The 27,241-nt window shown below is 42.4% G+C and overlaps 2 protein-coding genes across 19 annotated transcripts in view; both read left to right on the forward strand.

Annotated features, from left to right (window-relative positions):
* Positions 1-6,815, forward strand: part of mpripa (myosin phosphatase Rho interacting protein a) — a 108,266-nt gene extending 101,451 nt beyond the window's left edge. For 10 of the 18 annotated variants that reach the window (XM_021565231.3, XM_090202243.1, XM_021565232.3 and 7 more), the window contains 5 exons: positions 2,016-2,123; positions 2,214-2,300; positions 2,561-2,723; positions 2,883-2,968; positions 5,389-6,815. In XM_021565231.3, coding sequence (XP_021420906.3) covers positions 2,016-2,123; positions 2,214-2,300; positions 2,561-2,723; positions 2,883-2,968; positions 5,389-5,460 — 516 coding nt within the window. In that variant the 3' untranslated portion in view covers positions 5,461-6,815. Of the gene's footprint in view, positions 1-2,015; positions 2,124-2,213; positions 2,301-2,560; positions 2,724-2,882; positions 2,969-3,196; positions 3,270-5,388 lie in introns of all 18 variants that reach the window. The other 8 variants (XM_021565233.3, XM_090202245.1, XM_090202238.1 and 5 more) reach the window with 1 other exon arrangement.
* Positions 6,816-9,447: 2,632 nt separating this feature from the next.
* On the forward strand, positions 9,448-26,705 carry LOC110491641 (conserved oligomeric Golgi complex subunit 7). Its single transcript, XM_021565237.3, has 19 exons — positions 9,448-9,968; positions 10,058-10,280; positions 11,328-11,476; positions 13,227-13,343; positions 13,784-13,952; positions 14,077-14,159; positions 14,287-14,409; positions 15,464-15,662; positions 16,174-16,301; positions 16,646-16,800; positions 17,286-17,402; positions 19,694-19,759; positions 19,950-20,136; positions 20,440-20,580; positions 20,681-20,764; positions 21,010-21,124; positions 21,502-21,645; positions 25,875-26,062; positions 26,410-26,705. Exons 2-18 carry the CDS (start codon positions 10,118-10,120, stop codon positions 26,039-26,041), a joined length of 2,307 nt encoding a protein of 768 aa, XP_021420912.1. The 5' UTR covers positions 9,448-9,968; positions 10,058-10,117; the 3' UTR covers positions 26,042-26,062; positions 26,410-26,705.
* Positions 26,706-27,241: the final 536 nt, after the last annotated feature.

The following is a 27,241-nucleotide window of genomic DNA, read 5'->3' on the forward strand; positions in this document are numbered from 1 at the left end:
GATAAAATAAGGAATTTGGCCTTTACTATTATACTGTAGCCCATGGAATACATTGAATAAAACGTTAATAAGTGGCAAAACAGAGTCAAAAACTAAATCATAAGGAATAAGGTTTTGAAGTGTCTTTCCTGTATCTAGAAGAAATCTTATTTTGCCACAAAAACTACATCCATACTTCCATTATTTTTTTTAAAAACGGTACCATTTACATTCAGACGAGTCCCGTGACACTTGTGGGGGTTGTAGAGCAAAACGGAGAACACCATGGTGTTAGATTTTAGCCTAAACAGTTCGGACGCTACAGACAGAAATTGGCACATCAACAGTACCGACTTCAGACGAGTCCCGTGGGGGTTGTAGAGCAAAACGGAGAACACATTCGTGTTTGTGAGTCATCTTTTCATTGGTATGTAGACAACGTTGAGATTGAACTTCACTCAGCTTTCTAGAGTTTACCTTTCAGTTTACAACGCCATCCACGTTTCGTGTACTGTGGGAATTGTGCTCGAATCAATGCAATATAAGCCACTTTCAATGTAACATACCGAAAGAAAATGAACTATGCAAGACCTTCTTTGAAGGCAGAGCGCATTGGAGTAGGATTCTGTTGCATTGATATGCACTACTCAGGCCCGTACTCTGCACAGACAGGTGAGCCATAACCAATCAGAGCTGCAGTAGGCCTAAATGCAAATAGCCATTGCCATATATGGATTTGTGCCATTCACCTTGAACTGGACTGTGTTTACAGTATGAGCGGTCACGAGTAAATGTGCTTGTTTTGAGGTCAAAGCGAGAGCTGCATGTAGCCACCTGTGCACATTTGTTCATATTCAGTGCTAGTTAGTGAGGTTTTTTTATGTCTGAAAAAGGTGGTGTGGATATTTTGAGACTCTTGATTACGCTAAGTAGCCAATAGAGGGTAGCATGATTTGTCTGATTCGCTGTAATAATGACATAATAATGCATTGTATTTTGTAATGCGATTTCTTGCATCAAACAATGCAACATGTTCAGTCACCACCTTATCTGAAGGACAAGTGGATCAACAGGTTTAATGGAATGTAGGCCTACATTAAACACCACACATTTGCTGCTTCAGTAGGCTGATTGATAGAACAGCTTTTTCCATGCTAAAATGTTATGGGATGCATTTTCTCCATTTGTTTTTGATGGTAGGCCACTCTGGATGGCCTACATTATGATCAAATAGCCACAGTAGCCTACTTGGCTGCTGTAACTGTCATTTAAAGCGGGTACAGCCTCAGTGTTCACAGACGAGTTGCGCGGAATTTTCACAATGTTCGAGTTTGCGCTTAGCAGACCTGAAATTTGCTCAGTGACACAAACATTTTTGTTTGAGGGAACATTGTTTTTGTAGTCCAAAATCGTTAGGACGCTGCAGACGTTTTCTTTCAAACACTGCTGTGGCTCGGTCACCTTCCGCCGCAGATGTGCATGCAAATATCAGATCTCTAGTTTAAACTGACGGGTTTTGATGGGGATTGTGTGCTTGTTACTTGTTATGCATGGGTTCGTCAATAGATTTAAGGATTAACAGAAATGAATGTAACCAAATGATGGGGATTAATGGTACCTTTGTAATGGAGAATGTAAAAAAAATAATAATGTTTCATCGAAAGGCTAAACAATGAATGTGCGAGAATTGGCGGGAGACAGCTAAGCCATGCTGGAGAGAAACTGACCTATATCTTTGCCACACACCCCTCCCCTTCTTGTCTCAACATTTTACATTATACTCGCACATATTTTAGATGCTTTTCACTGACAGCCGCAACTGATTTCTGTCATTCTGAGCACCGTGGGTAGACGCCCTAATAGGTTATGCACCCAAATGCAGATGGGTCCGGGAAATTCCAATCTTCCCAGTCAGGTTGTCCGGCGCCTAACAGAAGCCCTGACCCATACACTGTGTGATCCTGTTGGCCTTGAAACCTGTCCGGATGCCCCAGTTGAATAATGTGAACTCTGACCTCTGTGTGACCGACCCATAGGAGCTGAATAACCGTCTGACTGTGGAGATCACACGCATGCGCTCCTGCTACAGCGGAGAAACGGCCCTGTCACCCTTCACCCAGGGCAAGGACCTCTATGAACTGGAGGTACTGTACTCTCCGTCTCACACACACATTGGCCACACTGGTGTTCTATATTTGATGTCTAACTTTATTTACTGTACATCTCAATTGTAGGTCTTGTTGCGTATCAAGGAGTCCGAAATCCAGTATCTCAAACAGGAAATCCATTCGCTGAAGGATGAACTTCAGTCTGCGTTAAGGGTATGGAAAAACACACTCTTATCCTCGATCTTTTCTATCAAGATCATGTTAGTTATTCTAAACACTGTTCTTTGAGGACTAACCTTTCGATGTCCACCAACAATATAACCTGGAATCCAAAATATTTTGCTCCGCTTCCTCAGTGTTTCACTGAGCCGTAGAAAATCAGTTTGGGTCCCAGGCTACCAAAAAAAACACCAAGTTTGAAGTCAATGGCTAAATAAATGTTTTTTTCCCCACTCTTTTTTTTGTGTGAACAGGATAAGAAATATGCCACAGACAAGTACAAAGACATCTACACAGAGCTCAGCATCGTGAAGGCCAAGGCTGACTGTGACATCACCAAGCTGACGGAGAAGCTACTGGTTGCCACGGAAGCACTGGGGGAGAGGAACGTTGATGGGTCGGCTACCCCTGGATATGGTTAGTGGGAAACCATAACCCTCTTGGACCCCTATGCATTTTAGAGTTACTTGCAATGTCTAAAAATGGATCAGGTTGATGTGGGGTGGGGGGGGGACGCTATGACGATGATTAATTAATGTCCACACGCCTTTTTTTCACCTAATTTTGTTTCTGCAGATATCATGAAATCGAAAAGTAATCCAGATTTTTTGAAAAAGGAACGATCGACTCTCTCCAAGCAAATAAGAGGTGTTAGATCAAAGGTACGCTAATGTGGACATTCCTGATGCAGAAATCCCCCCCGGGGTTTAGTTGTAAATTCAAAAATATTTGTTCACCATTTTAGAATCGTGCGAGCGTGTGCACAAGTGAACGAGTGTAGGTGTGCACATATAGATTACTGCTGTTAGTGTGTGTTTGCTTACGGGTCAGTCCGTCAATCAATCGTGTTTTATATGTGGTAAGCTTGTCCTCCTGTCTTCCCACATCAGTCCGTCACTGAACAGGTCATCTGGGATAGCTGACACCCCCCTTGAGGGGTGATTCTCCCCCTTACCCCAAGATGTAGGTATAGCATGTCCTTGAGTGAGCATGTCCCACCCCAACCACACAGCATGTTGCGCTCTATTACCTTTGCCTCTCCTCTATGCCCCCCCCCCCAATAAAACTGGTGAAATGAACTTTCACTTGATGTAGTACAGCAGAAGGTAAGACATGCAGGTCTTTCAGAGTAGTGAGGTCTGCCTTGCAGGAGCATGGGTTCTTCAGTGCCTAGAATGAGTTCAAACAGAAAACACAGCAACTACCCCATCTCTGTTTTGGTAAAAAGCTGAGGAATGGGGCAGGAGAAATGTAACCACTTTCAAATTCATAGATAGGGCTATGGATGCAAGGACTGACCATCCATGAGATCAACATTATAGTTTTAACCTTGAGGCTTTAAAAAATATATATATTGTACCTTTATTTAACTAGACCAGTCGGCTTATTTACAATGAGTCGGCTTATTTTACAATGAGTCGGCTTATTTACAATGACGGCATACTGGGGTTAACTGCCTTGTTCGGGGGAAGAACGACAGATTTTTACCTTGTCAGCTCGGGGATTCGATCCAGCAACTTTTCGGTTACTGGCCCAACGCTCTAACCACTAGGCTACCTGCTGCCCCATGTTAACTATACAGTGTTTGTTTACAATAACAGAATTTACAAACATTGGATTAATAAAATAGTATAATTTGGGTTCTGACGTGGTACGGTAAGACAGTTGAATGAAGCAGTTGTAAATTATATTATTCGAGAGTAATTAAATGGCGTTATGTCATTATTTTAATAGTACAAAAATGGATGTAGCAATGGCAGATTGGAGCATATCTGTGGACAATGGCTCTAGCGGTTAAATCTTTGGCTAATAACCGAAAGATCGCTAGTTCTATTCCCAAGGTGAAAAATCTGTTTGTAGCCTTGAGCCAGGCACTTAACCCTTATTGCTCTGTTGATAATGGCTGACCCTGGCCGTGACCCCACTCTCCGAGGGTGTCTCGGGGGGACTTGGGATATGCCGAACACACATTTCCAATTCACACATGCGTATGATAGACACGTGTACATGTGAAATAGGACAAATAAGCACCCACCAAATAATTAGTATTACACTTTGCTCCCAGTCCTCTCAAATGTCTTTCCGACCGCATCTTCTCTCCCTCATCATCACCACTGGTTTATGAAAGGGCTGGATAGGATCATCCATCTTGACTCACCTGTCATGTTCTGTAAGCAGTGGTCATGAAGGAAAGGGAACGAGGAAAGGAAGCTTACTACAGTAAGCCTATTGGGGCACAGCAGATGTACGTTTGTGTGTTGCGTGGACAAGGAATTACTAGTCACCTGCAGTAGCTGTGGAGAATACTACGAGTAGGCCAGTATATGTAACGATCCCAGTATAAGCTGGAATGCCATTTTTCTTTGAACTCCTTAAACGCTATCAACTTGGTGATCCCCCTTGGTCAAACCACTGCTTGGGTGTGCAGTTTGGGCTGGAGATGGGGGCAGTGGTTTTTGGATGTCTTTGTAGTACAGTACAAAGGTATCCATGAGAGAACTCACGTTTGTACCACAATGAGCCCAGGAAACTTCTCTCCCTTACCTGGTCAGTCAAGGGAACGTACATTAATTGTGGTGTTCTGTTGAATAACTTTTGTCTGTGAACATTTCTGTTTTTATTTTGTCTGTACGGCACATAAACATGTCACAATGGTTGTTTTTGTGTTGTATGGTTTTGTGTTGTCTTGTGTGTATGTTTGTTGTGTTTTGTCTGGTATGTGTGTTTTGTCTGACTTGCATGACTGTGTGTCATTTAGCATCCCAAACTTCACCAACACACATTGGGTGGTCGTAATCGAGTCCCCATTTTTAAAATGTCTGTCAGAATGTCAACATTTAGATAACATCAACTTGGCTGACATGTCAACTTTAAACCCTACTACCGGTTTCTTTACTGTGATTCACCAACATAACACCCCTAAATAACATATTCTCTAACGGTGAATCGTGGGCTCTTGCCAGGCCGAAAAGTTACACTTGTGGTTATTTATATGAATAATGCTTAACATGAATAGTGTTCTGGCCTTGAAGCCAGACAATATATTGGTTTAAATTTAATTGACACATTTTCTTTCTCTCAGAGCCTCAAAGAGGGACTGACCGTGCAGGAGCGCATGAAGCTGTTCGAAGCGAAAGATTCCAGAAAGATCTGAATATTGTGGACTCTGTTTCTTTTCCACACTTCACTCAAATGAAAATGGCGATCAGACTGCAGAGAGCACGCCCCCCCCCCCCCCCCCCCCGCCAGGAAGATAAACATACACATTACAACTCTACCGTGATCCTGGACTAACTGCACCCCGTTCGGGAATAGAAAGTGCTCTGACTTAATTCAAGTTTTTTTTTTTTTGCCCGTTTTTTGATTCATTGAAAGCTTTTTAATATGCTACGGTTTCTCATTTACACTGTTTAATTCTGTGAATATGCTTCACGATTCTTGCAGCTGTCAATCATGGCCTTGACGTGTTTAGAGATGTAATACGGTGATAAGTATATCCACTCTCCTGGGAATTTAAATATGTTTTGGGCTGCATTGCAGTTACGAGAGGGCTTATTAAGGCTAGCATTTATCTTCCATTTATGTTTTTGGCTTCTCAGTTTCTTAATCCACTGAAATGCCAAAACAGAGGGGTTTGGTTCAGTATAATAATCTGTCCCAATAGGAATCCGTTGGAATATCTGCTGTAGTGTTTTGTTACCACAAACAACAATTGCTATTTCTAATTATGATGTTGTACGTGTTTTAAATAAGTGGCTGTTCCACTTGTTGTAAATAACTACTGGAAGAGATATGTAAGAGTAGGGTTGACCAGGGATTGTGGTGGCATCTGGTGACTACTTGATTTACTTGAGGAAACAGATTTTTTTTTCGTCTAAAATGTTGGTGTAGTGGCTTCAAGCCAACTATATACCGTGCAACCAAACTTCACGGCTAGGCTACTGTCAAATATTATGGCAAACAACCTAACTCGCTACTGATAACATACGCCTTTTTGTCGTGTGAGGTTTTCAGCCCAGAAAGTTGACCTAATGTAGAGCTTTGCATGACTGTTAATTTGAATTAGTGAATTGATCAATTCCTATAATTTTTCCTTTTGTGTTTTAGTGATTGTTCAGTTTGAGCAGACCTCTCCTCCGTAAGCTTTGCTTTGCTTCACCGCTCTTGTCTTTGTTATTTTTGATGCTGGGAGGGGAAATGTTTAACTGAACATGCCTTTCACTTGGTCCAATGCCCTGACCTCTCTTTAAAACCCCTTTTTATCTTTCTGGCTCGTTTTGAGTTAAAAGATAAACACATTCACAAAACCTGTGCAGCTATGGAAACACTGTATAGTATTCAAAGCACGCCTTGTAAATATACTGTTATGCCACACAGAAGTTGTTTGTGTTACGTTTTAAATCTGTACCTTGCTTACTAGCAACATATACTTACATATGAAAATATATATATGAATATTTTTTATTTTCGTTTGAATGTAAAACGTCAAATAAATTAACCGTTTCTGAACCTTGTGTGATTTGTTCTTGAATGACATTTAGACTCCATTGACACCAAATGTCTGCCATTTTGTTGGATGCTTTTTACTGTTGCAGGGTAAAGGTTCTCCACAGATGTCTTTGAAGTATAACTGCATAACCAAGGGGTTCCTCATCTGGTGAGGTACATCCATTTTTTTTATATTTTTTATGTACTTTTATTTAACTAGGCAAGTCGGTTAAGAACAAATTCGTATTTACAATGATGGCCTACCGAAAGGCAAAAGGCCTCCTGCAGGGACGGTGGCTGAGATTAAAAATAGGGGACAAAACGCATCACAACAAGAGACCCCACAACACTACATAGAGACCTAAGACAACACAGCATGGCAGCAACACCACATGACGACAACAACATGGTAGCAGCACAAAACATGGTAAAAAACTTATTGGGCACAGAGGACAGCCCAAAGGCAAGAAGGTAGTGACAACAATACATCACGCAAAGCAGCCACAACTGTCAGTAAGAGTGTCCATGATTGAGTCTTTGAATGAAGAGATTGAGACAAAACTGTCCAGTTTTGAGTGTTTTTGAAGATCGTTCCAGTAGCTAGCTGCAGAGAACTGAAGAGGAGCGACCCAGGGATGTGTTTGCTCTGGGGACCTTTAACAGAATGTGACTGGCAGAACGGGTGTTGTATGCGGAGCATGAGGGCTGCAGTATGTATCAGTGATGTGTCCTATAAGGAGCATTGGTGGGAAATCTGATGGCCAAATGGTAAAGAACATCATTTATTTTATTGAACCTTTAACTAGGTAAACCAGTTAAGAACAAATTCTTATTTACAATGACAGCCTACCAAAAGGCAAAAGGCCTCCTGTGGGGACGGGGGGCTGGAATTTAAAAAATAATAGGGAAGATAAACTTGGGAAATCCTTTCTCTAATCTCTATGGAGGACCTTGATGAAGAAGGAAAGGGTCTGTTATTCTCTTTACAACTAGAAATGGACCGACTGTTGGAAGAGAGAGCAAAAGGGGCATTTGTAAGATCAAGAAGGAGATGGTTGGAGGAAGGTGAAAAAAATACAAAATACTTTTACAATTTAGAACAAATTCTGAATTTACATCTTCATAAGCTTAATATAGATGGCAAAGAAAATGAAAGCCCCAAAGATATTTCAAAATATGTTTCAGAATTCTATGGTAACCTTTATACCAGTAATGCCTGTCCTACTAGTGACATATCTGCCTTTCTAGACTCTGTCAAAGACTATACAAAATTCATAGATGAAGACTTCCAAAAGTCTTGTGATGAAATTATTTCTATCAATGAAATAAATAACAAAATGTATCAGCAAGTTAAAAGAGAACAAATCTCCAGGGAATGATGGCATTATCAGTGAATTCTATAAATATTCTCAGGATGATATTATTGAATTTATATTTCATGTTTTTAAGGAGGCAATTGATTTAGGGGTCCTGCCTGTTTCTATGACACAAGGCCTCATTTCTGTAATACCCAAACCAAACAAAGATTCTATGATGTTAGAAAATTGGAGACCAATCACATTAGTAACATCTCTGTTAAATTATCCCATGGAACTTCACAGAGATTCGACGTGGAATTAAACAAGGATGCCCAATTTCTCCTTTCTTATTTTTATTGGTCACACAAGTTATGTCATTTCATATAAATAAGGATAGTTTAGGGGTATTCAGATACAAGACAACGAGATAAAATGTTTACAATTGGCTGATGACACCACCATTTTTTTAAAAAAAGATCATAATGAAGTCAGGAAAGCTATTGAGTGTGTTAATGCCTTCTTACATGTATCAGGTTTATCTCTGAATATTAGGAAATGTGAATTATTTGCATTGAAAAGATGTGACTTGATCACATATCTTGGTATTACAGTTAGCAAAGATCAGAAAGAAAGGGCCAACTTAAATTTATCTCCTATTGTAGAGAAAATTGGAAAGATATGAGAGATTCTGATATTATGCTTTATTTTGATCCAACTAACATGGACCCTGACTTAAACTATCATTGTTAATTTGTTTATCTTTTTCATGGAAGATTCTTTGTTCATAAAATGAAGTGGGCAGAGAACAAACCCATTTTCACATTATTTAAGAGAGGATTTAAATATTATTTTGAAATGATCAGTAAATGTAAAAACAAAAAAGCAATTCACACCATAAAAGTATTTAACAAATTGAAAATGAATGTTGATATGTGATACCCCTGTCTGTTAGGTTTATGTACTCGGGTTTGAATATTTCTGTTTTTTTGTAATTGTTATGCTCATAATAAAAACACTTTTTTTAAAAAATGAGTCATTGTAGTATCTATCTGGGGTGTATTCATTGCATCTTGCAACGGAAACCGTTTGCCATTTAAGAACCAAACGGAATTAAACTTCAAACTGAACGAAACGGGAATGGACATACCTTAATTTGTCCAATAGGAACTTGTTTTCGTTGCAAAATGGTTTCTGTTGCAAACGTTTTGCAACACAATCGGTGTAATTAATTCACCCTGGGCTCCATATCCAGCTAAAACAATGTATGTAAAATAATATAGCCAATCCAGTAACCTGAAATTTTCAGACGTTAACATCCACTGTATAGGTTTGTATTCACATGTTTTATATAACTTGTCACTAGTTGTTTTGCAAATTGACCATCAGGAGGCAGGATTTGGTTTCAACGAGAGACTTCAAGTGTAACACAACTCGTTTTCCTAATTTAATATACAAATACAATCATCCATCTTGAAAATTAACCTCATGGATGCTTTAAAATAATTGTATTTTTAATGTTCTCATCTTGATCCATTTTCGAGCATAGATCATTGTAATGGGGACGGAACCATTTATAGTAATTTGTTTCTTTGGGAAGATTATTGAGTGAGCGCAAACAGGATATTGCTGTCATCTGTCAACAAAGCAGAAACTTATCTTTAGATGTTTTAGTCTATTCAAATCAACTCTGGAGGAGGCAATTATTTTGCTCGAACTCTATTTAGTTATTATGGTCATTTCATGCTCATGGGCTGTATATTTTCTGTTCGTTTCTAAACCTGTAATTGGGCAAACTTAAGATTGTTTCAAATTAAGAGAAGCAGCTAGCTAGCCTTTCTAGCCAGTCTATGTTCATGTCACATTCAGAAGTGAAATGGTAAGTATTACTTTTAATATAGTGAATATTATTGGTAGCTAAACAAAGCTGTCTTCAATGTTGTCCAACTTGTTTTAATCCCCACCCAGAATTGTGGGTTTTCTTGACATCATTCATCGCTAGCTACCTGAAGTTTGTCGCACGGCGAAATGGACTTTTCCAAATTTCTGGACGATGATTTCGACGTGAAGGACTGGGTGAATGGGGCCTTCAAGATGCAGAAGGATGTGCCTGGGAAGGCAGATGCACACGCGGCAACGCTGGTCATGAAACTGCAGTTGTTCATCCAGGAAGTCAACAATGCAATAGAGGGTAACTAAGCTTTGGGACAACATCGGGAATCTATTGGTTGGACTCCCTGAGTTGTGAACGATCTGGTGGGTGGCGACGAATAACCATACCACAATGTAGCCGATTCACCCCCCCCCCCCCCAACAAAGTGAAACGTGTCCCTCGCTATCAAATAGACGTCTGATTCCAACTTTTGTCTGAACCGCACCATATCCCGATGTTGTCCCAAAGCTAGGGTAACTGTGACATACTGTCAATTTTGTGTCTCAAGTCATGCTATTTTATTGCTGCCTGTTCCCCGAAACTACCAAGAAACATAAGTGTTCCAGGTTCAGTTAACTGAACTGGAAGAACCAAGAGTCATAGGCTACAGTAACCCAATAATTGTCCAAGGACCTTGTTATTTTCAGAGGAAGACTGGCTCTGGCAGCCAAAACAGCCAAATATTCAATTTAAACAAGAGTCAATTCTTAATTGTGATACAGGTTTAGAAACGTAAAGCCCTTTAATTTCATGTCACATCAAAATCATTCTACACTTACTGTACACTGTTTTTACTGTACACGGTTTTAACAGACTTCATTGCAGCTGATCATTTGCAACACGTTCTGGTGGCTTTCTTCCATTACACACAGGTGTTCGGCGCATGCTAGATCGCTAATTAGAACAGAACTCTGTCTTCCGTAAACACGTGCCGTAATCTGGAGATATGCACAAACGTTTTTGACTCATGCCATACGCTGCTGCTACTGTTTGTCTAACCTGTTGCCTAGTTACTTTATTCATAGTTATGTACATATCTGCCTCGATGACCTCGTACCCCTGCACATTGACTCGGTACTGGTACCCCGTGTATCAAGCCAAGCTATTTTTACTCCTTGTGTATTGATTATTATTTTCTATTATTTCTCTATTTTCTGTCTCTGCATTGTTGGGAAGGGCCCGTAAGTAAGCATTTCACTGTTAGCCTACACCTGTTGTTTACGAAGCATGATTTGATGTCTCCTGCTTCTCTGACCATTGACGTACACGAAGGGAAACATTTGAATTGTATTTCTCCTTGTTCAGAGAGCAGTAACCAGGCCCTGCAGAACATGCCCCGAGTGCTGCGGGACGTGGAGGCCCTGAAGCAGGAAGCGTCATTCCTGAAGGAGCAGATGGTCCTTGTCAAAGAGGACATCAGGAAATTTGAGCAGGACACTGTTCAGTCCATGCAGGTATGGGAGCCATTTGCGTTATAAACGCACATCAGACGGATACCTCATCGAAATTGACTTGCGACTAAGCAAACACACACACACACACACCATTCAAATATGCAGCACAGTCAGTACATGTAGATACGTCGACATACACACAGTCACATAATACAATATAGTACTATGGTCAAGATATTGTCCTATTCAAATAGGATAACAAGCTCCCAGTGTGGCAAATGCAGTTGAAGTCGGAAGTTTACATACACCTTAGCCAAATACATTTAAACTCAGTTTTTCACAATTACTGTCTTAGGTCAGTTTGGATCAACACTTTATTTGAAGAATGTGAAATGTCAGAATAATAGTAGAGACAAATGATTTATTTCATCTTTTATTTCTTTCATCACATTTTCAGTGGGTCAGAAGTTTACATACACTCAATTAGCATTTGGTAGCATTGCCTTTTAAATTGTTTAAATTGAGTCAAACATTTCGGGTAGCCTTCCACAAGCTTCCCACAATAAGTTGGGTGAATTTTGGCCCATTTCTCCTGACAGAGCTGGTGTAACTGAGTCAGGTTTGTAGGCCTCCTTGCTCGCACACACTTTTTCAGTTCTGCCCACACTTTTTTTATAGGATTGAGGTCAGGGTTTTTTGATGGCCACTCCAATACCTTGACTTTGTTGTCCTTTTTGCCACAACTTTGGAAGTATGCTTGGGGTCATTGTCCGTTTGGAAGACCCATTTGCGACGAAGCTTTAACTTCCTGACTGATGTCTTGAGATGTTGCTTCAATATATCCACATCATTTTCCTGCTTCGTGATGCCATCTATTTTGTGAAGTGCAACAGTCCCCCCTGCAGAAAAGCACCCCAACAACATGATGCTGCCACCCCCCTGCTTCACAGTTGGGATGGTGTTCTTTGGCTTGCAAGCCTCCCCCTTTTTCCTCCAAACATAACGATGGTCATTAATGCCAAACAGTTCTATTTTTGTATCATCAGACCAGAGGACATTTCTATGTCGATATAGGACTTGTTTTACTGTGGATATAGATACTTTTGTACCTGTTTCCTCCAGCATCCTCACAAGGTCCTTTGCTGTTGTTCTGGGATTGATTTGCACTTTACGCACCAAAGTACATTCATCTCTAGGACACAGAACGCATCTCCTTCCTAAGCGGTATGACGGCTGCGTGGTCCCATGGTGATTATACTTGCGTACTATTGTTTGTACAGATGAACGTGGTACCTTCAGGCGTTTGGAAATTGCTCCCAAGGATGAACCAGACTTTTCATTTTCTGAGGTCTTGGCCGATTTCTTTAGATTTTCCCATGATGTCAAGCAAAGAGGCACTGAGTTTGAAGGTAGGCCTTGAAATACATCTACAGGTACACCTCCAATTGACTCAAATTATGTCAATTAGCCTATCAGAAGCTTCTAAAACCATTACATAATTTTCTGGAATTTTCCAAGCTGTTTAAAGGCACAATCAACTTAGTGTATGTAAACTTCTGACCCACTGAAATTGTGATACAGTGAAATAACCTGTCTGTAAACAATTGTTGGAAGAATTACTTGTCACGCACAAAGTAGATGTCCTAACTGACTTGCCAAAACTATAGTTTGTTAACAATAGATTTGTGGAGTGGTTGAAAAACGAGTTTCAATGACTCTAACCTAAGTGTGTGTAAACTTCCGACTTCCAACTGTATGTGTTGTCAGTTATACAGCACTAAGTCTTTGGCGTGTGGATTCTGTGTTGCAGGTCTTGGTGGAGCTCGATCAGGTCAAGTCTCGGATGCACCTAGCCTCCGATGCACTACAGGAGGCAGACAAATGGAGCACGCTCAGTGCAGACATCGAGGAGACCTTCAAGACACAGGTGGCGTCAAACTACCTCTAAAACCCTGCTCCACTCCAGAGATATGTAATATCTCTCTGCACTGATTTAAGGATTCAGTGACTTGATATTTTAGGTGGCACGGGTGACCAAGTATAAGAGCGTTGAAGCGTGAGGCTCAACTTCTCTGCTGTTTTGGTGCCCTGGCTACCACGCTGTGAATAGTGTGAAGTGAACCTGTGCACATGCGCAGATACTGTGAGAGAGAGAGTCTTGCATCTCGCTCATCTCAATATCTGCGATGCTGCATCGCGACAGTGTCATTCTGCTGAGTCGACTTGTAACAAGTGACCAACCCCTCAAAGGCAGAAGACATCCCACGTTAACGGGAACACACAAGCTCTAGTCATTTTCATTTTTGACTTGACCAAACATCGATTTCCATTTAACCGGAACTTTCTGCCACTACCTCGTTCCCCCAGGACATGGCTGTAATCTCTTCTAAACTGACCGCCATGCAGAACAGCCTGGCTATGCTGGTGGACACACCAGACTACTCTGAGAAATGTGTGCACCTGGAGGCTCTGAAGAACAGGCTGGAGGCCTTGGCCAGCCCCCAGATAGTAGCCACCTTCAACTCCATGTCTGTAGGTAAGAGATGGTCTGCAAATAACTTCTGATTGGGTTGAGATGGAATGCTCAATCCGTATTAGTTTAGTCCGGCCTTTCTGAAACCTGATTCTGACTAGGCTTATGGTTTTCTTTTCTTCTGCAGACCAAGCCAAGCTCTTTGTGAAAGTCTTCACAGAGATCGACCGAATGCCACAGCTTCTTGCCTACTACTACAAGTGTCATAAGGTATGTGTTACATTTTCACTGATTTTAATTTAGCGTAATTTAGAGTAATTGCTTACGTGGTTTTGTAGGTAGGTGTTTTCCAATTGTTGACTTGAATTCTCCTGTGTGTGTGTGTGTGTGTTTCCAGGGTCAGCTGGTGAGTGTGTGGCAGGACCTGTCTCAGAGTGAGCTGAGTCTAAATCAGCAGCTGGCTGAGTTCTACGACACCTTGCTCTCCACCTGGCACTCCCAGCTACAGTGGAGCAGCCAGGTATATATACACACACACACACACACACACACACAGTCTAGTGCTTTTTAAACTTTTTCAGTGGGATCCCATTTCTTTCAGCAGAATTTCTGGCAAAATTCTTCAAATAAATTTAGATTTATACTTTTCTCATCACAATTAAAATAACCAATAAATACTTAGTTTTACTCAATAAAATGTGTATCTTTCTCATTATCTTTCAAAGAAGTTTGTATATTGTCCCGTACAATGATCTGTAATTCACCCCAATTATGTATTTCATTATGTGAAAAACTGTCTAAACACTGCAATTCCCACTCGACCCTGACTTTGAGTACCACTGCTCTGTATCATACCATAAAACACACGCTCCATCGTAACATAACACACACAACTAAGTATCCTTCCCACACTGTATCAGACAGCAACGCATACTCTCGGTTTGGGCTGCCCAAGTAATTCAATTCACATCGAAATTGCAATATTGACATTTGCAGTGTCCATATCTCAAGAGATCCATACCGTATGCAATATTTTAAAACGCCACTCGGCCGCGTCAGTTTTTAAAATGTACTTTGTTTGTCATCTCTCTTCTCTTGCGTCTGCTTTCCACAAGCCTTGCCCCATGTCACTCAAAGCAGCGCGGCTCCGCCTCCTCACTGTTCGATCCACTATAAGTTTGCATGCAGTTCCCGTCATGCAGTCCACAGATTGTTCCAAACACAAACGATGCTGCTTTCCACTTTGCTTCTTAATATAAGTATTTATATGATTCCAACCGTTCACCCAAGTGTTTTGATTTATATCACAATGTTTGATAAAATAAAAAAAAGCTATTTTATTTTTCTGCCCATATCGTGCAGCCCTGCTCTAGGCATCCTTACTCACACTACCATAAATGTACACACCATGACTTACACTAATAGATTGTACAATAAAAAAATGTATATATTCTTGCTGTAAAAAAAACATGTCCGCAGAGGGTCCACAATCTTCCATCTACAACTTGTCATCTCCAACCTAACCCCATGTCCCCATATGACTGTATATGAATCGATCTACCTTCCACCACCAGGTGTTTAAGAACCCATACGAGGTGGTGACAGTGCTGCTGATCCAGACCCTGGGGGCCATGGTGCCCTCCATCCCTGTGTGTCTGAGCACGGCCATGGAGCGCGCCCCCCAGGAGCAGCGGCTGGACACCCTGCTGGAGCTCCACCACACCGCTGCCACCTTCGGCAGGAGCCTGGCGCAGGCCATGTTGCCTCACCTGGGTCTGTTCGCCTGCTACTGCGTCTATGTATTTATTTATTTATAGGCCTATCATTTGCACGTTATTCGACAAGTCTGTCAGTGCTGAGGTGTAAAATAGTTGTTGATTTTGCTAAACAGTTTATTTTCATCCGCAGTCCCTTGTTAGTCAGCAGTGAGATTGATAATATAGATTATAAGATTGTAATGATATCAGCCCTGCGTCAAAATACTTGAAAGGTGGCCTTGATTTTGCTTGGAGTTTGCACTTTTGGGACTATTCCATAGGAACATAATTATAGTAGGTAAACTGAAGTATTTGAAAGATCTGCTCATGACATGTTTATGGTAATCTTGATAGTGATGCTAATTAATTGTTTTGATATATATATATATATAGCGCTGAATCCTAACTTGAGCTCCACTTAGGTAATTCAAACTTTTCCTTAGGGTTGACATCTGAGTGTTTTTTTTGGTGGGGGGGGAGAGTTCAGCGCTCACAAGGTAGACTTATGTTGTGGTTGTACCTCTCAGGCGAGAACAACCTGCTGAAGGTGAATGAGCTGGTCAGTGCCCTGTACGACCCCTACAAACCCTACCAGCTGCAGTATGGAGACCTGGAGGAGTCCCACCTCCTCATTCAGATCAGCGCCGTGCCCCTGGTGAGGCACATTTACATTTTAGTCATCTAAGAGACTTACAGGAGCAATTAGGGTAAAGTGCCTTGCTCAACTAGTCGGCTCGGGGATTCGAATCGGCGACCTTTTGATTACTGGCCCAATGCTCCTATCTGCTAGGATACCACCGCACACACACAAACACACAAACCAAACCTTATTCAATAGTAATTTATTTTTTTGGGGGGGAGGCGAGTGGAAAGGACCTTGTGACCATTGACCGTGTACCTCTTGCCTTCTCTCTTCATTGTACGTTTTCTTCTCTCTCCCGCTCCTCTTTCTCTGTCCCTCCCTCTTTCTCTCTCTCCTTATTCCCCTCCTTCTGTCAGGAGCGTGGTGAGGTGATAGACTGTGTAGAGGAGCTGAGTCACTCAGTGGGGAAGCTGTTTGGCCTGGCCGGTGCTGCTGTTGACCGCTGTGTCAAACTGACTGACGGCCTGGCCTTGTGTGGCCTCCTCAAGGCCCTCAAAGCCCTCTTCGCTAAGTAATTATACACGACTATACACTTTTTATTTAATTTTTTTATCATTTTTTGGGAGGTGGAATGTTAAAGCTTTTCAGTGTAAACTTAAACAGCATGTAGAAAAGATAATAGAGCTATACAGTATATTTTCTTTTAAATAAGATCATCTTTGAGAACTAACAATCGGCATTCCAAAAATGTCATTGCATGGGGCCTCAATTGATTTTGTTTGAGTCACTCAGATTGCATAAGAACATGGCATAAGCCATGGTAAAATGTGTAGAATTGTATTAAATTAGCTTTAAAACACAACAGTTTTGTCTCTGCGGCCAAGAGGACACCCACTACTCCCCCAACCCTAATTATGACACCACTGCTGAAAAAAAATCCTGACAGTTCATACACATACTACACAGTACATGCACATTTCAATATTTGTTTGAATATTCTGGTTGACTTTTGTCCATTGCTCTCACATATATGTGTCTTGGCCAATTTTTCTACAGGTATGTGTCAGACTTCTCCACTACTCTGCAGTCAGTCAGGAAGAAGTGCAGGTTGGAGGACATGCCCAGTGCTGCGGTGTTCCAAGAGGATTGGACTGCCTTCCAGAACTCGGTCAGGTGGGTTTTGTTAATGTCACAGGGCCCAGTGTCTTATTGTACACTACATTACCAAAAGTAAGTGAACACCTGCTCGTCCAACATCTCATTCCAAAATCATGGGAATTAATATGGATTTGGTGCCCTCTTTGCTGCTATAACAGCCTCCATTCTTCTGGGAAGGCTTTCCACTAGATGTTGGAACATTGCTGCGGGTACTTTCCATTCAGCCACAAGAGCATTAGTGAGGTTGGGCACTGATGCCTGGCTCGCAGTTGGCGTTCCCATTCCATTTAATTCATCCCAAAAGTGTTCGATGGGGTTGAGGTCAGTGCTCTGTGCAGGCTAGTCAAGTTCTTCCTCCCCTATCTCGACAAACCATTTCTGTATGGACTTCGCTTTGTGCACGGGGGGCATTGTCATGCTGAAACAGGAAAGGGCCTTCCCCAAACTGTTGCCACAAAGTCTAGATTGTCATTGTATGTTGTAGTGTTAAGATTTAACTTCACTGGAGCTAAAGGGCCTAGCCCAAACCATGAAAAACAGGCCCATACCATTATTCCTCCTCCACCAAACTTAACAGTTGGCACTATGCATTCGGGCAAACATGGTTCTCCTGGCATCCTCCAAACCCAGATTTGTCCATCAGACTGCCAGATGGTGAAGCACGATTCATCACTCCAGAGAACGCGTTTCCACTGCTCCAGAGTCCAATGGCGGCGAGCTTTACACCACTTCATCCGTCGACTTGGCATTGCACATGGTGATCTTAGGCTTGTGTACGGCTGCTCGTCCATGGAAACCCATTTCATGAAGCTCCCGACGAACAGTTCTGGTGCTGACGTTGCTTCTAGAGGCAGTTGGGAACTCTGTAGGGAGTGTTGCAACCAAGAACAGACTATTTTTGCGAGCTGCGTGCTTCAGCACTTGGCGGTCCCTTTCTGTTTTCTGTGAGCTTGTGTGGCCATTCTACTGCCAATGTTTGTCTATGGAGATTGCATGGCTGTGTGCTCGATTTTATACATTTGTCAACAACGGCTGTGACTGAAATGGCCAAATCCACTAATTAGAAGGAGTGTCTACATGCTTTTGTATATATAGTGTGTTAGAAAGCCCCAGATTTCTGCTACCACTCTGTCAGCAGAGCTGACTTTAAGTGTCAGGTTTTACACCCCGATTTGCGTAGGGAGTGACGTATCACATTTTGTGCCCTATCTAGACAAAGAATCGATTGAATTTGCCTCTGAGCAACGGTGCCCAGCCTGCCAGATGGCATGTTAAAGGCAGATTGACGTTTATTGTCGTGAATCTTGCTCTGGAGGCAGAATTGAGCTATTTCTGCTATATGGGCCAGATGCAAAGTCACCATTTTTGGTCTTCATTTAAGGTGAGGGTGAGGCATTAGGGTTAGCAGTGTGGTTAAGGTTTAGGTCTAAAATCAGATTTTATGACTTTTTGGCTGTGCCAGCTAGTGACCACTCTGCAGAGCTGCCTCCAGGGCAAGGTTCATGACAATAAATGCCATATTAAAGGGGACAATCTAGGGACTCCATCAATTGTGGTTTCGTCTCGCTGTGATATTCTGAGCCAGATTGGGAGCTCTCGAAATGAATAAATGCGAAATAATTTTGTAGAATTGAAACACGACCACTTTCTCTTGGTCACAGAGGGACGAAATGACTTAAAAGCTGAAGTTGTAACGAGTCTGTACACATTCGAATGGTGTTTCTGCTTCGCTAAGAGGACGCTTGGTAGAACATGCTGTGCCGTCAGTTATATGAAATGGATCCAAACTTGTACTGTCACCTAAATATGATCATATTTATTTTACAGTTCGTTATAAGGTTGAATATTTTAGTAAATTGTTTATGATTTGATTGTTACTATATTTAGAAAGCGTTTCAGTAATTACAAGCCCTATTTCCCCCACTTTTATTGAATAGGACAAAAGTCTGATATTGTTTTGTTTTTTAAATATTTTTATAATATTAGTACTATATACTTGAGCCTGTGTCCTCAAAAGTCAGTACACCTCAGCAATTGTATACATTTTTTTTTTTTACCAGAAAGGTCAGTTCCAGACCTTTCGAGAACTATGCAGCATTACTAGATATTGTTTATGGTAATATCATGAAAAATAATAACTTTTGGGTCTATTTAGGCAGAAATCTTCATTTTTTTAATTTCCCCCATAACGTTTAACCAGGCCAATGCAGCACAGCTCGGCCGGTCATGGCCCGGTAGTATGAAAAGAGTAATTGTGCATGAACTGTCTGTTATTTTTGCTACCCCGTGTATCCTCTGCATTGCAGGATCATTGCCACCTGTGGGGAGTTGCTGAGACAGTGTGGAGCCTATGAGCTGCAGCTGTCAAACAAGTAAGACCAATGTCATCGCTCTAGCCGAGTTCCAAATCAACCCCCAGACCCTACTCCCTAGCTACCTGACTCCCCTACTTATATCCCTTCATACTTCCCCCGTTCTCTTGCCATGACCTATAGGTCAATTTTATTTAAGTACGTTTTATTTCAAAGTGCATGGGCCTCAACACACTTTATGATCCTATAGGATCCTGGCCACGGCGGGGAAGTACCTGTCTGAGTCGTACAGCCCTAGGAGCCTGGCGGGCATCCAGGAAGCCAGCTCCACAGAGAGGAAGGCAAGCGGCAGGAACCCCTGGCAGGAGTATAACTACCTGCAGAGGGGCAACATGTCAGAGTACAACAGCCTGATGGGGCTGCTCTACTCCCTCAAGGTATGGATATTCATACGGGGGGGTGACTTGGCACTGTTAACTTTCATTTGGGTTTAAGGTTTTTAGCTTGGGTGTGATGTTACAGTAGTTGTTGGCCAGGATGGGAATGTAGCCTATAAATGGTCAAATGTCCCATTTTGAACTATTTTCAGAGTGAAAATACAGAGAGTCTTGTGATCTACGACCTATGTCATTTTTGCTTCAATAAAGGCTTGTAAATGCAATTAAGTAAGTGTCACTATGTTTTCAGGGAGTTAGGTCTGTTGTGAGGTCTGACATGTTCAAGTTGCCGTTGTTTTGTAGGAGAAGGGGACAGGTAACTCCAGTCTTCTGGCTGAGCCCCGAGTGGCTCTGACCCGTCTCAACCAGCAGGCCAACCAGCTGGCCTTCGACTCGGTCTTCCTGCAGATCAAACATCAACTCTGCTTGGTCTCCAAAATGGAGGTCTGTGTGTGTGTGTGTGTGTGTGCAGTCGGTGACTCTAGTTTCTGTATGTAAATGTAATGCTTACATATGTTCCGTCTTGTACCACGGCTGTTATCAGAGCCGAGACGCAGGAGGTTTTGGAGAGAGCTATGCTGAAGACCTGCCTACCTTCAGCTTGTCCCCACAGGAGTACATCACCAATGTATGTCTGGCCTAACTATGGGCACAACATCTACAGGTTATATAATTCAAGTCGTAGATTCTAGTGTTATTGTATGTGTATTATGTAAGATAACCTGTCCTTGCAAGCTGTCTTTTGGGAAAATGTTTTAGTGCTGGTTTTTCTGCTGTAAATGTTCACCGTTAGTGTTACTATAGTACTATGAATGTTCCGGTTCCGTCAGGTTGTGTTGAGGTGGCTTACTGCCTGTGGTTTCTCCTTGAAAGATAGGACAGTACATCATGTCTCTGCCGCTCCACTTGGAGCCCTTTGTGACGCAAGAAGACCCGGCGCTGGAGTTGGCCCTGCACGCAGGAAAACTGCCTTTCCCTCCTGAGCAAGGTGACCCCCCCCCTCTCTTTCATTCGGTCTATCCCTCCATCTGTCTCTCTACTCTTCCCTCCTTTTTAGATGTTTGTCCCTCTTGTCTGGTACCCGTCTCCCTTGTTCTTTTGCTCCTCATCTCTCCAGGTTTTCCACCTTTTTCCTCTCTTCCACAGTCCTCTTCTATCTCCCCATACCTCTCCCCTCTCTTCTCAGTCCCCCCCCCCCCCCCCACTTTACCTATTGCCCTAAACTTCCGGTCTCTTCTTTCTTTCTTTTTCTCCTTGCACACTCCATCTCTCCTCCAGTCTCCCTCTCGTTCGTCCTAATTTCAATAGCTGCCCTTGCCATTTTCTGTGTGTGACTGGCCATGCCTCGTGTTGTTTCAACCTCAGGTGATGACCTTCCGGAGCTGGACAACACAGCAGACTACTGGCTGGGCTCCATCGCCAGGGCGACCATGCAAACGTACTGTGACGCCATCCTGCTCATCCCAGAGCTCACGGCCCACTCCACCAAACAGCTGGCCACCGACATCGGTACTGTACCTCTGTCAATGACCCCCAAAATATTAGGGATGTAACGAGTCACCGATAAGCATCGGTCCCCGGTTCAAATGTTGAAGATACGAGTGCGTCGCTCTGCGCGAGCCCAAACCGCTCCGACGTTCAAATGTTACAAATTGCCGGTTCACTGTTTTTTTTAATCGTATTGTTTTATTTCCGAAAATACCTCATCTGTTGTGACTGACTTGATGTGTCCTCTCCTTCAGTTCAGTAGCCTGTCGAACTTTTGTGACTAACTGCATATGACTGTCAAATAACAACTGTGCGCCCAGCTGGGAGATACAGCTGCTGGTGCCAACGAGAGGTCGGCCTATCCCTGTTCTAATAGGATATTTGTACATCTGTGCGGCACTTTCAGCATTCAGAGGCCTGTAAAATGGCTCTCGCAATGTCAAATTATAGGCTTTATTAGTTGAGTGACAACCAATGTAATTTGCTGGCTCATTGTTACCAAATGTGCTGTAGAAAATGGTGTTTTACCGGAGTTGTGTAGCCTACCAGAGTGGATGCAACTCACATCCAACTGCTGATTTAAGGTTTTCAATCATTCAGATTTTATTTAGATTGTTCAGGTTCACCATAAGAAATAGTTTTGGTAGTTTTGCTTTAAACAGTCAATGTTTTTGGTAATTTTTTACATAAACAGGGTTATTTTGTAAGGGCAGCAATCATTTTTGCGAGAATGCAAGGTTGCATTCAATGGTCCCCTCCTGTACTCCCTGTTCACCCACGACTGCATGGCCAGGCACGACTCCAACACCATCATTAAGTTTGCAGACGACACAACAGTGGTAGGCCTGATCACCGACAATGACGAGACAGCCTATAGGGAGGAGGTCAGAGACCTGGCCGGGTGGTGCCAGAATAACAACCTATCGCTCAACGTAATCAAGACTAAGGAGATGATTTTGGACAGCAGAAAAAGGAGGACAGAGCACGCCCCCATTCTCATTGACGGGGCTGTAGTGGAGCAGGTTGAGAGCTTTAAGTTCCTTGGCGTCCACAGCAACAACAAACTAGAATGGTCCAAACACACCAAGACAGTCGTGAAGAGGTCACGACAAAGCCTATTCCCCCTCAGGAAACAAAAAAGATTTGGCATGGGTCCTGAGATCCTCAAAAGATTCTACAGCTGCAACATCGAGAGCATCCTGACATGTTGCATCACTACCCGATACGGCAATTGCTCGGCTTCCGACCGCAAGGCACTACAGAGGGTAGTGCGCACGGCCCAGTACATCACTGGGGCAAAGCTGCCTGCCATCCAGGACCTCTACACCAGGCGGTGTCAGAGGAAGGCCCTAAAAGCTGTCAAAGACCCCAACCACCCCAGTCATAGACTGTTCTCTCTACTACCACATGGCAAGTGGTACCGGAGTGCCAAGTCTAGGACAAAAAGGATTCTCAACACTTTTTACCTCCAGGCCATAAGACTCCTGAACAGGTAATCAAATGGCTACTCTGACTATCTGCATTGTGTATGGTATTGGGGCCCATGTATTTAGAGTCATATTGAATCGTTCATGAAATATTTGTTAGATAGCTCTAGATGAATTTTGTACATGGAGCCAACGTGGTTATGAGTACTGAATGTCATTGCTTCCTGGATGCTGTATGATCGTCTGGAGTTGGTTGTTTAGTAAAAAAAATTAAAATCAAACTACAGACTCGTTTTACATTTTCAGATAAAAAAAAAAAACAAACCAAGAAGCAATGCGTACTTACACACACGTTGTAATTAAAAAGTTATATGTAACTGCATTGATGTTGATAGTAATAGAGCATCATCAAGTATGTGTTGTCAAATGCCTACTTGCCAAAGCATCAATAGTGTATCATTAAGCTTGGCAGGTACTCTACATCTATTTGTAATTAATATCGGAAACCCAGAACTAAAATGTTGACGCTCGATTAACTTCAGGGGGAGATGTGAACTTGACTTGCAAAGTATCCCCCCTCCCTCCCTTAATTGGAAACTCTACAAGTTTCAGGCAAGTCTATTGGCCAAATGTCAATTTCTGAAATTTGAAATATGTGAGCACCTGCAGAATTGTAATTTGTCCAAATGTTCAGTGGTGAAAAATCAGCGTATCCGAACAGAGTTCCTCGTTAGTCGTTGCATCCCAAAGACTGTTGACAGACGCAACGATACAATTTATGTTAAGTGCGTCTATCCACAAGAGATGAATTGGTAATAATATAGTAATAATCTAATTGTATCGGTCACATACACATATTTAGCAGATGTTATTGGGGGTGTAGCGAAACGCTTGTGTTCCTAGCTCCAACAGTGCAGTAGTATCTAACAATTCACATGAATCTAAAGTAAAATAATGGAATTAAGAAATATATAAATATTAGGACACGCAATGTCGGACTGACAATGACTAAAATACAGTATATATATATATATATATGAAATTAGTAAAGCAGTATGTAAACATTATTAAAGTGATAAGTGATTCTATGTACAGTGCCTTGCGAAAGTATTCGGCCCCCTTGAACTTTGCGACCTTTTGCCACATTTCAGGCTTCAAACATAAAGATATAAAACTGTATTTTTTTGTGAAGAATCAACAACAAGTGGGACACAATCATGAAGTGGAACAACATTTATTGGATATTTCAAACTTTTTTAACAAATCAAAAACTGAAAAACTGCATCCTGAGGTTGAAGAGGTGCTGTTGCGCCTTCCTCCGCACACTGTCTGTGGGTGGACCATTTCAGATCGACAGTGATGTGTACGCCGAGGAACTTGAAGCTTTTCACCTTCTCCACTGCGGTCCCGTCAATGTGGATAGGGGTGTGCTCCCTCTGCTGTTTCCTGGAGTCCACGATCAGCTCCTTCGTTTTGTTGACGTTGAGAGAGAGGTTATTTTCCTGGCACCACTCCTCCAGGGCCCTCACCTCCTCCCTCTAGGCTGTCTCGTCATTGTTGGTAATCAGGCCTACTACTGTTGTGTTGTCTGCAAACTTCATGATTGAGTTGGAGGCCTGCGTTGCCACGCAGTCATGGGTGACCAGGGAGTACAGGAGGGGGGCTGAGTACCCACACTTGTGGGGCCCGTGTTGAAGATCAGTGAAGTGGAAGTGTTGTTTCCTACCTTCACCACCTGGGGGCTGCCTGTCAGGAAGTTCAGGAACCATTTGCACAATGCAGAGTTCAGACCCAGGGCCCCAACTTTAATGATGAGCTTGGAGGGTACTATGCTGTTGAATACTGAGCTATAGTCAATGAACAGCAGTCTTACATAGATATTCCTCTTGTCCAGATGGGATAGAGCAGTGTGATGGCGATTTCATCATCTGTGGATCTATTGCGGTGGTATGCAAATTGAAGTGGGTCTAGGGTGTTAGGTAAGGTGGATGTGATATGATCCTTAACGACTGTAGCCTCTCAAATCACTTCATGATGACAGAAGTGAGTGCTACGGTGGCCTCCCTAGTGGCGCAGTGGCCTAAGGCAGTGCTAGCTGTGCCACTAGAGATCCTGGGTTCGAGTCCAGGCTCTGTCGCAGACGGCCGCGACCGGGAGACCCATCGGGCGGCGCACAATTGGGCCAGCATCGTCTGGGTTAGGGGAGGGTTTGGCCGGCAGGAATGTCCTTGTCCCATCGGGCACTAGCAACTTCTGAGGCGGTCTGGGCGCAGTGCACGCTGACACGGTCGCCAGGTGTACGGTGTTTCCTCCGACACATTGGTGTGGCTGGCTTCCGGGTTAAGTGGGCATTGTGTCAAGAAGCAGTGGGTACAGGAACAATGGTGGACATCTTGAAGCAAGTGGGGACAGCAGACTGGGATAGGGGGATATTGAATATGTCCGTAAACACTCCAGCCAGCTGGTCTGCGGATGCTCTGAGGACATGGCTAGGGATGCCACCTGCAGCCTTGCGAGGGTTAACACGCCGGCCAGGGACAACAATACAGTCCTTGGGAGCGGGCCGTGTCGGTGGCACTGTGTTATCCTCAAAGCGGGCGAAGAAGGTGTTTTTAGCTTGTCCGGGAGCAAAACATCTGTGTCTGCGATGTGGCTGGTTTTTCCCTTTTGTAATCCGTGTTTGTCTGTAGACCCTGCCACATACTATATTATTACCTATTATTGACTATATTATGTCCATACTATGTTTTCAGTTACTATGTTTTCAGTTAGTGCCACACAGTGTTTGTTGATCTTCAACATCTGTCTCCTAACTCCCCACAGACTATCTGAGCAACGTTATGGACGCTTTGGGCCTGCAGCCCTCCAGGACACTTCAGCAGATAGTGACCCTGCTGAGGGCCAAGCCAGAGGAGTACAGACAGACGGCCAAACTGCTGCCCCGCAGACTGGTGTCCACCATCGCTGCCCTGAGAGGGCTGGACCACTGACCACGGTCACACTCTAAACCGGTAACGGACTATGGACAAAAAAAGAAGCTCTTTTGCTAACTCTGGCACATTGCCACTTAAATGTTGATGAATGTACACTGTCTCTGTCACAACGTTAAAAGTATAGGGCCCAGTTTTTTTTTTTCTCGTCCCAACACAAATACATTGTCTTTCACCTCCTGTGTTGATCAGCCTGATTTCAAATGTGTTTACACTTGACCCAAAAACAAATCCAGTCTTAAAATGTAGAGAAATAAATATCAAATTACACATTTTTTTTATACGCGTTGTAAATATGGAAGTATGTCATGTAAAAAATGATGATCCTACTCAAATCGCTTGTTCCTCACTGTTTTTCTTCTCTATAGATTTGATCACTACAATCTGGAGTCTGGGCCCCTGGTATGACGGAGAACTGAGAAGTATCCATTTGGGGATATTCCCATCATGCAACATCTTCAAATCAAACATTGTAACTGCTTTGGCATCATACTATTGGCAATTCTGTTAGTGTAAAAAAAAAAAAAATGGTTTTCTATTATGTTACATGTTTGTTTATTTACACTTATATTGGGGTAAATCCAGGTAGAATTGGTTTTGCTTATTTGTAATGTACTGGAATCTATCCACTAATTTAATAAACATGTGGCCTTGTTGTCTTCAAGTCTTTGATAATGAAATTAATTGAAGATTCAAGTTCAATGTCTGATTAACTGAGGATGCTGTTGCCACAGCAAGGGTAGTATTGTTCACATAGGCTATGTTTAACAGTATGAAGGTTCATCTCAGAAAATAATTCATGAACATACTGTAATGCTAAGGTTGGCAACAGGCCAAAGCTAAAATCTAGACTAAAATCTCCAGGAATTCAACTGATTTGTTTAATTTAGGAAATATGTTCCCAAGTATTCCCACAGGCAAAAAAAAGATGTGATCATGTCTGAAATTGTTATTTTGAAATACAATCTGTTTTGGAGCTTAGTTGTGGTCAATTTGCAGTGTACAAATTATTAGAATTATGTTTCCGCCCTGACCATCCGTCGGACAAAAATCGTCCTGAATCTAGTTGCCTACCCCTGGCCTGCCGTAAAACCGTTGCAGGATAGACTAACTGTAGTGAGGATCTGAATTTTCTGGGCACCAAATTATCGGAGTATCTTTCCCAATGTAAAAAAAAAGAAGTTATTTTTATATATATTT

The sequence above is a fragment of the Oncorhynchus mykiss genome, chromosome 16 (assembly GCF_057628025.1).
Source record: "Oncorhynchus mykiss isolate SJ-2025 chromosome 16, ASM5762802v1, whole genome shotgun sequence".
In the NCBI taxonomy this organism is placed as follows: domain Eukaryota; kingdom Metazoa; phylum Chordata; class Actinopteri; order Salmoniformes; family Salmonidae; genus Oncorhynchus; species Oncorhynchus mykiss.

Bases quoted from the DNA above. Each gene is read 5' to 3' on its own strand.
- LOC110491641 (XM_021565237.3), top strand. From the start codon at position 10,118: ATGGACTTTTCCAAATTTCTGGACGATGATTTCGACGTGAAGGACTGG. The intron at 13,953-14,076 runs GTAAGAGATGGT...TTTCTTCTGCAG, and splicing joins CTTCAACTCCATGTCTGTAG to ACCAAGCCAAGCTCTTTGTG. The intron at 16,302-16,645 runs GTGAGGCACATT...TCCTTCTGTCAG, and splicing joins AGATCAGCGCCGTGCCCCTG to GAGCGTGGTGAGGTGATAGA.